The sequence below is a fragment of the Panthera uncia genome, chromosome D2 (assembly GCF_023721935.1).
Source record: "Panthera uncia isolate 11264 chromosome D2, Puncia_PCG_1.0, whole genome shotgun sequence".
Classification (NCBI taxonomy): Eukaryota; Metazoa; Chordata; class Mammalia; order Carnivora; family Felidae; genus Panthera; species Panthera uncia.
This window is the reverse complement of record NC_064818.1, coordinates 75,988,557-76,000,064: the sequence shown is the minus strand read 5'-3', so window position 1 is coordinate 76,000,064 and position 11,508 is coordinate 75,988,557. Positions and strand designations below refer to the sequence as shown.

General features: G+C 47.8%; 1 protein-coding gene across 1 annotated transcript in view; it reads right to left on the bottom strand.

Moving 5' to 3' along the window:
- Window positions 1–7,732, bottom strand: part of LOC125933170 (deleted in malignant brain tumors 1 protein-like) — a 183,441-nt gene extending 175,709 nt beyond the window's left edge. The window contains 9 exon segments of the mRNA XM_049646026.1: window positions 3–293; window positions 1,021–1,062; window positions 1,908–2,032; window positions 2,258–2,315; window positions 2,754–2,804; window positions 2,807–3,152; window positions 5,626–5,666; window positions 6,926–7,415; window positions 7,727–7,732. Of these exon segments, the coding sequence (XP_049501983.1) occupies window positions 3–293; window positions 1,021–1,062; window positions 1,908–2,032; window positions 2,258–2,315; window positions 2,754–2,804; window positions 2,807–3,152; window positions 5,626–5,666; window positions 6,926–7,415; window positions 7,727–7,732 (1,450 nt within the window).
- Between the last annotated feature and the right edge of the window lie 3,776 nt (window positions 7,733–11,508).

Sequence of the window (11,508 nt, the reverse complement as noted above, 5' to 3'; positions counted from 1 at the left end):
GCCACAGTTGTGCGAGTTCCAGCCGTTGTGGGGGCAGCGCCACAGGTCGGACTCATGCCCGGAGCAGCGCACGTTGTCCAGGACAATGGACCCTGAGCCCTGACCAAAGCGGGCACTTCCCGGGGCCGACACGGCCCAGCCACAGCCCAGTTGCCTGCACACCACGTTGGCGTCATTGGTGTCCCAATCGTCATCACACACGGTGCCCCAGGAGCCTTGGTACAGGACCTCCACGCGGCCCTGACACCGGTCACCTCCATTCACCAGCCTCAGGGCCAAACCTGCCTCACTCCCTAGCAAGACAAAGAACAAAACCCGCTGTCCATGTCTATCTTCTGGTCGTAGGTTTAAGGCATATTCCAGACTCAGGGGCTTGCTCATGGCCAAAGTGCCCTGGGCATCATTCACCTTTGAACATGCCTAGAGTTTAATCTTCCTCACAGGGAAAGAGTGGAAACATCCTACACATCCTAGGCCTTAGGATATTCTGATGCAGGGAAGCACCTTATGATTCAATCGAGGTGAGTAGGAAGATAACCCCAAACCCCACTGGGCCTGCTCAGGATCGAGCCCCATAACTACTGGTTGCAAGCCAAGACCACTGCTCTGTTGGGCAGCTTTTTGGCTTCTGAGGAGCCCTGACGTTTTCTGGAAAAAGCCCCAGGACTTGATGGCAACTTGGCAAGAAAGGAGCAGTACCGTCGTGTTGCCCCCCTCTTCCTGAGGCCCCACTCCATAGCGTGGGAGCCATGAGCAAGGTCACAGCAGGACTTTTGAGGGCTCTAAGTATTACATTAACTCCCTGCTGGAGACTCTTCACTGAACTTCATCCCATGATTCCCCTGATTCAGGTGGCCAGCCCCCTAAGATCAGACCTAGGGTGTGAGAGACACCTCTTTCTACCACCAAACACACACACACAGGGACAAAAAATAACGAAGGGCACACCCTGCGACTCCTCCTGTCACTTCCAAACCCAAACTTTATCTAGAAGAAGAATGAGTCAAGGGGGTCATTTACCTATATTTGGTGTTACAGGTGTGGAGGTGGGGAGCCAGGTGCCTGGAAGTGATGACAAAGGGAAAGGCCAGAGTTAGACCTCATGGAAAGCGGTCTTTTGAAAGAGTTTTTGGCAGGCAGCTGACAATGCACATTGCAGCCTGCCACCTTGCTTCTATTTGTGATACACAAGCCTCCTGCTCAGCCAGCTCTCTTGGGATCAAGGCCATGCAAGAGCACAGCCTGGTCCATCCACATCAGTCTCTAAGCCTAGCATGTTCTTTTCTCCCTTACAAAGCCTTTGCCACCTCCCTGCTCTGAGGCATGTAGTCTGAGCAGTTTCCCACACTCTGAAGCTTGGGCAAAAAGCGTCAGGAGCATAGTGGGTTGACTTGAAACCAGTCAGGTATCTTGGTACCCGAAACTTGCCATCAGTTATTACACTCCTATCCCCTGGGCACTGTCCCTGCCACTTTGGATCTACATGTGACCCTGATGAATCTGAGGTTGCTGAAAGCAGTGAGTGATGAAGAGAATCCAGCCTGCTGTCCCTTCAGAGGAGGTTAATCGTCATCCGTGTCCACTCTCCCACTCATCATATCAGCCAAGATTGCCTTACAGCTGAAATTCATGTAACGCAGGGCCAGTTCCCTGAAACTTCAGGCAGCTGTCTCCTGGGACAGCCTGAAAGGACTGGATGAAACATCATGGATTGATAGACAGATGGGACTTTAGAATCCCAGGTCTGGTTAAGAACCACCTGTTGGGGACTCTATGATGGGGGTGGGGGACAAAACGTGTACATAGGTTCTCTGAAGAACAGTGGTTCTCCCAGAATGGGTAGAAGAGGCATGGGGTGGGGGGGGATGAAGAAAAGGAACATTCCAAGTACGGTCATAAGGACTCACCTGGCTGGCTTGTGGACTGGGTGTGAGTAGCTGTGAGAAAGAAACTTGAGGTTAGACACAAAGCGACCGGTGCCCCAACTGGATCAAGCTGGAAGATTATGAGACTATGCATACAGAGCTGATGACTTCACGTGCCCTCAGTTAGACAGAGCCAGGGCCCTCCATGAATCTCTCCATCCTCTGGGGGCCCCACCCTATGTCCCATTGCCATTGTCTGCCTTGCTAGGTCTGAGGGCTGACTTTCCAGCAAGCAGAATGCCACCACCCTGCCTGCAACAGGCTGCCAAATCACTGTGTTCATTCAGCATGGGAACAGCAAGAATGAGTCTGGGCAGTTATTCTAGGAAGACTCCAATTCCACCAGCCCAGGTGCAATGCTCTCAATCTTTACAAGGTCTCTTGGGCTTTCTGCAGGGGTGAAGCTCAGGTCCCTTAGTCATATGTGGTTCTTCAGCATTCTGTGTACTACTGAGTGGCCATTCCCTGCACCTTCCCCACTTCCAACTGCTATTCACTGCCTGCGCAAATGCACAGTTTGGACCGCAATCCTGTTCTCTGAGTTTGCCTCACTGATGACCCAACATAATTTGACCGCAAAGGGGCGAAGGTGGTTCGTTTTCCAACCACACACAAGATGTGTGCCTTGAGAAAGATCGTCCTGGGAAATTGGTGGTGTACTGATTGGTGGTGTCTTTCTTATTGTACATCAGTTGCCTGCTGTCTCCAGGAAACCTTAGGAGGCACAGGATATCTCAGAGAGGGTTGGATGTGGGCCTTGTAGTATGCAGTGTGTTTGTTCCCATCAAAGACCACTTCAAGAGAGAGCCAGGAATATTTGTTTCCCACCTGAACAGATGACACTGGCATCCTCCCCATGGCCACAGTTGTGTGAGTTCAGCCATTGTGGGGGCAGCTCCACGGGTAGGACTCATGCCTCGAGCAGTGCACATTGTCCAAGACAATTGGCCTTGAGCCTTGACCAGACTGGGCATTTCCTGGGGCTGACATGGCCCAGCCACAGCCCAGCTGCCTACAGACCATATTGGCATCATTGGTGTCCCAGTCATCATCACACACAGTGCCCCAAGAGCCTCAGTACAGGACCTCCACGTGGCCCTGACACCAGTCACCTCTACTCACCAGCCTTAAGACCAAACCAAATTCAGTCCCTAAATGAAGGCATAACATTTCTCTTACATGTTGCCACAAATGACAAAGTCTTAGGACTCTATCATATTCATAGTGCTTCACAGTAGGTGAAGGTCACTGAGAGTTTTAACTAGGCTGGACTCTTAAAGTATCATGAGTTAGAATTCTTCAAGGTTAAAAGGACAGTGACTTCTCTCCCCAATCTAAGCCACTAGAACTTCAAGGGGAAGTAAATGCACCTTAGTTTGTAGCCTTGAGAGGGCTTAAAGACTATCCACAAGTTTTTTGTCTGAGCAAAACAGGGACACATCTCGACCCATGACTGTCCCATGCTGAAGAGAATTCTCGTCTGATGACACCAGGATGTCTTGTGAGTTCTCATACATATCTTGGGCTCTGAGGTTGGCTTAGAAAACATTTTTCACATGCTCCTTCTGGCTCCATATTCAAGTCTTTGGGGCTAGAATGGCTGGGACCAGTGCATATTTGTGGGATGAAACAGGTAACTCTGTAGTCTAGAGACTGATTCCACTGGTCTCTGACCCAAGGCTCCTAGAGATCCCATATTTCAACTGATTCCTCCCCACCCACTAGGGATGGACAATGAAGGAAGCTCCAACTCAAGCTGGGCCCTGTGTCACAAGGGACCTTCCTTTGTGTTATATGCATACAACACTCTTTCTCACCCCAGTTCCTAGAATTCTTCCTGAATAAGAGTGACACCCATGTATATATTTGGCATCATTACCCACCAAAAAGGAGCCAAATAAAATTAATCATTACCTATTGCACCAGTAGTCCCAGTATCCTCTGTAGTGCTATCTGCATAGATAGATTATAGAAGGAGGGGGGAAAAACATAAAATGTAAAATTAGGTCCCTTCTGAGGAGAATCAATAACTGGAAGTAAAATAGAACCTGCTAAGGAAACATCATTTCTGACCTTGATTTCATCTTGCTATGTGACTTTAGAAAAGGGAACAAACCTGTCTAGCCTCAAGCTCTTTCATTCTAAAAGACTATTTTGGAAGAAATCTCTCTTCATTAACCTACTGACCTTGATTCTGACCATCCCACATGTGACCTATGCAGGGCTCCAGGGGACAGATGTAAAAATAACTTTTCTAATCCTTATGCTTCTAACTGATTTCTCTTGTCTAATTGCATTGGCTAGTATCTCTTGCACAGTGTTAAATGACAGGGGTCCCAAAGGCCATCTTGCCTTGTTTTCTACTCTAGTGAAAATGTTTCTGATGTTTACCCATTAAGTAAGATTATGGCTTTAAACCTATCATTTTCACACTGTTTCAAGGAACTGTGGTGTTCGTCCAAGGCCCCAGCAAGATCCTACCTGGTGCTGGGACCTGAAGAAGAGATGACCTGATTACTCCTCTTAACCCACTCTCACTAAAGCACTCATTTTGTTTCTGAATTCCCTATTGGACTTCTATCTGAGGTCTTTTTGGATCTAGAGAAAGTTGACTCCCACATCTACCCCACACTGGAGGTCCTGACAAGAGTAGGTCTATGTAAGTCCTATATGCAGTCTTGTGTCATAGTCAGATATTTAAGCCCCTGAGTTCCTCACCTGCACCCCTGGGTGGACCAGTTGTACCAAAGAACTTGTCAGGCCCAGCTGTTACTCCTAATACATAGTCAGAGGAAACCACTCTAGAGAGGAGCAGGTTCTCCTCTTACACCTGCTACAAGTAAGAATCTTGGGAAGACATGGCTAAATTTAACAAAGCCAGTGTCCTCCTCAGCTCTGGTGACATCTGTGTCCTTAATCATAGGGAAGAGAAAGAGGTAAAGTCAGACTTCACCCCATGGCCTTTAGGGACAGGAAAGCATAATGCCTGAGGAACAGAAATGCCGGACATGTGTACCATTAAGATTCCCAGCTGATCCATGCTGACTCCTAGTCAGGGGCCTTCATGTGAAGGCTCTCCTTCTTTTCTCCTAGGGTCAACATTTCCCATGTGATATGGCAGTGACTTTCCTTCCCAAAGCCCAGGTTGCCAGAAACTCGAGCTGTATTGACTACCTCCCAGCTGTTTCATTGGAGGTGCCCCCAGGGGGGTGCATGGGACCTCTGATGCCCATAAGCTGAAGGACCATGGTTACTTTATACTGAGAAGGAACCAAGTTGGTCTGATATGGGCTCAGGAAAATGCACAAGCACGCAAGGATGCTACCCCAACAGGTTTGCACTTGCCTCTCCAGGCCCTGCAGCCAGAGACCCAGCACCCCAGCCTGGCCAGGCACCAACGTGCAGCGGTGAGGACCACAGGGGTAGGCCCTGAGCATGAGCAACAGGGCCTTCCTGGAGACAAGACGCCAAGCTCCACCTTGGAACTCCTTGGAAGTGCCTGTTGTGCAGGTCAATCCCTCCCCAATCTCAGGGACATGGTCCCTCTGAGGCCTGAGGCCTTGTTCAGAGGTTCCCTCTTTGTTGCTGAGCACCCCTATCTCTTACACCTTTTGCACCTCTTCTGGATCAGAGATGGCCCTGTGAGTACGGTGAGGTAATGAGCCCATAGTGATCCCATATAACAAATGTTACCTTCTACCGCAGCTGTTGCCAGGGATGCCTCCGTGGGAGACAAAGAAGCTAGAGTGGAGAAAGGAAGAGGTAATCAGTATTGGCTCTCATTTGAGAAGGGGTGGACTTCTGTTTCCTTAGCTCTGAAATAAGGGCTGTATGCAGTGATCTGGAAACCCCACCCACTGCTGACAGGCTCCATTTCTTCCTTACAAAACAGAATTCCTCTCTCTGTCATTTCATCAGCCCTTATTCAATGCTGGAATGCCACCAGAGATCTTCTTTGTTCCTACCACCAACCCCCGCCTCCGCCTCCACTGTCTCCATCCAAAAAATAACCCAGTTGACTCACAGCCCCACCTGATTTACAAGGTCGCATTTCCAATACAAACTGCCTATTTCTATAGCTTACCCACACCCTTAAATGACAAGTATCTACCATCACTGAGATATTCCTGAGGAGGTGGCCCCAACTAAGAATAAAGGCAGTTTTTTCAAAGATGCATCCCCAAATGCTGAAATAAACCACTCCAAAGTGACTGCTTGGAGGCCCACACTTTCTGGGGGAAGCCATTCTCAAGTGATGGATTATCTGGGTCACATCCCATGCACGGGGGCATGTGCACACACCAGTCCACATAGCAAATGCCAGAGGTCACTCTAAAGATGGATAATTTATGTAGGAATCCCCCTTTGGGGGACACATTGAGTGTTATCCTCAGGGTTTCTTTGTGGATTAAAAGACCACTTGGTGCTTGAACACCCACCAGCATTGTGTGAACAAGGAGAAACTCAGCATTGGCGTGTGCTAGGTTGAGCCAAGGAGAAGTTCTCTCTTCCACTGTGAGTGTAAATATCTTTTGCTTGTCATTTAATCCCCAGTAAAGAGAATATACTGGTTACTTCCGTGTTTGATTTTGGTATAGATTTAAGTTTTAAGGACCAGAAGTCCCTAGTCCTTTTCTCCTGACTTTAAAAGGAGGAGATAGGGCCACATAGGAAGGCATTTGGTCATCCCAGGCCAGGGATCATCAGAACGATACCACTGGGTGTTGCATTGACAAACTCTGGGGGAGCCTGTGACTGAAACCCACCTGCACCGCTTCCCAGCTTTAGGACTCCAGGCAAGTCACTTGCCTTCTCTGAGCCTGGGATCTCACCCTTTCTGAGTGAAAAGGAACCTGCCCTCTGACATCAAATAAGACATGGCTTAGAGTAAAGCAGGTAAACTGCAAAGTGCTGTGGGCATGCACCGTGATGTAGAGGTCAGCAGGAGCCTCTGCCATCCAAGGGGCACAGGCGACCACACGAGGCGAGGTCAGCTCTACCTGAGCACACAACTCCAGCGTCTTCCCTGTGGCCACATTCATGGTTGTACCACCCGCTGTGCGAGCAGCTCGACAGGTAGGGCTCCCATCCTGAGCAGTATACGGAGCCCAAGAGAATGTTCCCCGAGCCCTGACCAAAGTAGGCCCCGCCCGGGGCCAACACCGCAAGGCCACAGCCGAGCTGCCGACAGACAACATCTGCATCCTGGGTGTCCCAGTCATCGTCACACACGGTGCCCCAGTAGCCTTGGTACAGGACCTCCACGCGGCCCTGACACCGGTCACCTCCGCTCACCAGCCTCAGAGGCAAACCTGCATTGAAAGAGTGGAAAGCTCTCGTCCTCTCTCTGCCCCCTTGGCTTTCACTCACCAGTACCCCCTGTTCCCCTCCTCCTTCTGACCACTTCCCCGTCTCCTTCACCCGTTTCTCCTCTCCCAGCACCTTACATATTGCTGCTCTGCCACACGCTGTCTTAGCCCTCTTCTCATGCTATCTTCCCCCTGAATGAGCTCATGTGCTCTGAGAGCTTTCCAGGAGGAGGGACCCCCAAAGCCACCTCTCCAGTGCTGATCAACCCCTACAAGCCCAGCCAAGCTCTAGACCAATATTCCCAGTGACCTTCTGGATAGCCGGGCCCTGCTGTCTGGTACCCAACACAGTCTCTTTTGTCTACTTCAATCATGGAGTCACCATGCTCCACATGAGCGGTGTTGGAAATCTGGTTGCTATATTGGATTCCCCCTCTTCTGTACCTCTTGTATCCAACGTATCAACAGGGTTGTCTTTCCTTTTATTCTCACTGCCATTTTGCTAGATCTTCCTTCTCCTGAACCTGGCCTACTCCAGGGCCCTGTCAGTGGACTTTCCTGCCCTCTGCCCCTCTCTCTTGAATCCATCCCATTGATGGATTCCATAAGCATTTATGGAGAGCTTACTCTATGCCCCCTCCTCTGCTGATGGGATTGATCTGTTTCCCCCTGGAATGTCCCAAGTTTTATTTTCATAAATTGTGAATATGTTCAACTCATTTTCCTGCTCAAAGCACCTCACTGTATTCTCCACTTGATCAGGGTCAAGTCTTGGACGGCATTCATCCAAGAGTGGGCCTCAGGTCACCTTTCAAGCCTCCTGACAGAGCCGGGGTGCCACCGTCATGGGCACCTTGCTCCTGCCTGACATGATCCTGCTGAACCACCTGTGCTATGGGAGGAAAACAGGCAGCAGGGTCTGAGGAATCCAGCCCAACACTGTGACAGCAGGAGCTGGGTCTAAGGTATGCTTTTCAATGGTTGGTTTGTGGTTATGAGAAATTTATGGGGGGGGGGGGGGAGGGGGGGGGGGGGGGGGGGGGGGGGACCAGGGGGGGGGGGATGGGATGGAAGATAAGGGGGCAGGTGGTTGCTATGGTCTTTATAAAGGAAGGAATCAGAGAAAGAGAGAGGAAATGCCAATCGGGCTGTTTCTAGAGTATTCTAGAGGTGCGTTCCAGGCCTCCTCAGTCTTTCCTGCTGCCCCTTCACTGCTGTGAATGTCTCTGCAGAAGATCTCTCAGTCTCCCTACCCTCAGATGCCCTTTACTGGTGGTCAATCACCAAAAAACTCCCCTCCAGCCCCTCCAAGGCCACATTTGGACCCTCAGGGCAGCTTCTGAAAGGACAGAGATTGGTCTCAACAGAGCCAAGAACCCCATGGTAGGATCCACTGTCCTAAGTGGTCACATCAAGGACTCTGACATATCAAATTCAGTGGAAAGTGTGCACAGATGCTCAGAGGTTGAGGAAAGATGGATAGATTTAGTAAGAATAGTGAACAGAGAACAGGCACCTGTTCTGGGTTCAAATTTCTGCCCAGACACTTCCCCACCCTGTGGCCTTAGACATATAACTATTGACAAGTGACCAATCTGTGCCCCAGTTTCCTCATCTGCAACTTGGGGGTAATAATACCACTTACCTCAAAGTGTTGGAAAGATTTCATGATAATAGCACTTACTGTGTGCATTAGCTGAGCACATACTACGTGCCAAGCAATATTTTTAAATGATTTTTTTATACATTAACTCATTTGGTGTATGAAACTGATTTTGTGCAAGGTACATAGAAAGTGCTTCGGAGATGTAAGTTATCATCAAGATAACTATCACTAAGAAGAGGCACTGGCTTTTTTTCACCTATCTCTCCTGACACCAAGCTGAAGCTAATCTCACGCAACGAATGAGCGAGAAGCAGAGAGAAGGAAGGAGAATGACAGGTGAGACTGGCTGAGTGCGGATCTGGGACACGCCTAGGGTCTCAGCATCCACTGATCCTTCCCTCTCCATCCCTGCGTTCTAAAGGACAGGTGTTAGCCCTGTGGCCAAGACTGCACTCAGCCTCAACTAGCCAACAGCAGCAGCAACAGCAGCAGAACTGGCTGGCTCAGCCAGTGAGCAAAACCCCAGGAAGACAAGTAAAGAAAAAATGTCTTACCATAGTCTGTAGTCAAGGGGTTCCACAGACCTAGACAGAAACAAAATTCACCTTGAAACAGAGGTTCTGCTGTTTATAAATGATGTACAGTCACAGAAATTGGCTTGAGCGTTACCTTACAACCATGCCAGGGGGCGCTGTGGCTCACTCTTGGGTCTCTGTGCCGACAGTGTTCTTGCAGTGTTTGGGGTTTTGCAAGAATAGATTACAAGTGGGCTGGATATGGAGTGTTTGATAATTTTAGATGTAATGAAGTACATGCCTCTTTACGCTGCCCACTTACGCTACAGTTTATAGCGTAATCTGTTCACAGAAAGAAAGGCTAGACAAGAAAAGGCAGCGTAGATGGGTTTCTAGGATTCTGGATGCCAGTTGAATCCTCCTTCCAGTCTGAAATTTGAGTGGAGTCAGCACTCAGAATAGCCACTCAGAGGCCCCCTAAAAAAGTATTTATTCTGGCAGCAGATGACCTCTTCCTTCTGATCCATACCCTGTGAAATTTCTAGTCTATCTTGAAGAAAACCGACATCTAGAGAACCCTGGATCTTTATCATCAGTGAGGCCACTCTAAAGCTCTCCATGCCCTTCGACTTCAGATTAACCCTAAGGACACCTTCAGGGGCCATCAGGCTTAATTTTAGTTTTTGAGTTTCTTTTTTTGAGCAAATTGCATTCTATTTGTGAGGATTGATAGGTCATGACCTTTCTATGTTTTTAGAGGTCTTCCAAAGGACAAAAAGAATATTTATTCATTAGAAGAAAATACGATAGGGGCGCCTGGTGGCTCAGTCGGTTAAGCATCCGACTTCAGCTCAGGTCATGATCTCACAGTTCGTGAGTTTGAGCCCCGTGTCAGGCTCTGTGCTGACAGCTTGGATTCTGCTTCGGTTCTGTGTCTCCCTCTGTCTTTGCCCCTCCCCACTCATGCTCTGTCTTTCTCTCTCTCTCTCAAAAATAAACTTATAAAAAAACTTTAATAAAAGAAAAGAAAACAGAATAAAACTCATTCTTATAGTCACTATATGGGTTCACTGGATCCTTTTAGAAGTCCAAGATACATTATGGGCTCTCAGTGATCCCCTTTTTCCTATATCTTGAGACATTTTGCTATTTCATCATGTGAGAAATTGGTTCATCATTACTCATTAATTATTAACTATCATTAAAAAAGAGTTCTATAATAAAGACAAAGAGAGAATGGTGGCATTATCTAGAAGAAAAAAATGGAATGGTAGGCTTTATCTAGAAGACAAATGGAATGGGTCACCATTTCTCAGTGACCCAAATATCACCGTAGCTTTCAAGAGGGTATTTTTTTAAAGACTGGAGACACTGTCTTTGTAGGATGCTTTTGGCTTTCATTGAATTAAATTAAGAATTCAGAACGTTTCATTACTTGTTATCAATGATAAAGAGAAGAAAATTGACAAAGGAAGATGTTTCACAATAACTAGATGAGTCAGAAGAGGAACATAAAGAGATAGAGAGCAGTCCTGTAGATGCTAAGAGTAATGGTGAAAATGCTTGTACAATTGAAATCTCAGACTCTGAGCCTTCAAATTATGATAACCTAGAGGAACTTCCTCAAATGCAAGAATCAAAGAGTCAGTAATATAATTCTAAGTACAAAAACAAAATATAGTGCGCTCACTCACTTCAGTGGAAAGGATTTCATCAGTGATATTTCTCAGCAAGAACTTGGACCATCTCATTTTGCTAAAAGGACATGTGATGGTAACACTTTTACTTTTTCTAATGCTAATGTGCCAAAATCTACTTCATACAGGAGATCTGCTATGTTTATATTCTTATTATAAATTTTAATAAATTTTCTTTCACGATCCCTTTTTTTTTAACTTCCTGGTACAGGGAAAGTTAAGGCATTTGACAAACTTCTCCAGATTCTTTGTAAATGTGAGTCCTGCTGGGAGCAGAACTCAGGGGTTCAGAGATTTGTCTCTCTCTAGCAAAACCAACAGGCCAGAGAGGGGACTGGATGCCAGAGAACCACCCCATTTGTCTCAACACTTTGAATGGGGGTTCCACACTGGACTTCTCCAGCTGCCCTGCTTCATATTGTTGATGACCCAGTAACAGGGCCAGTGAGGCCATGT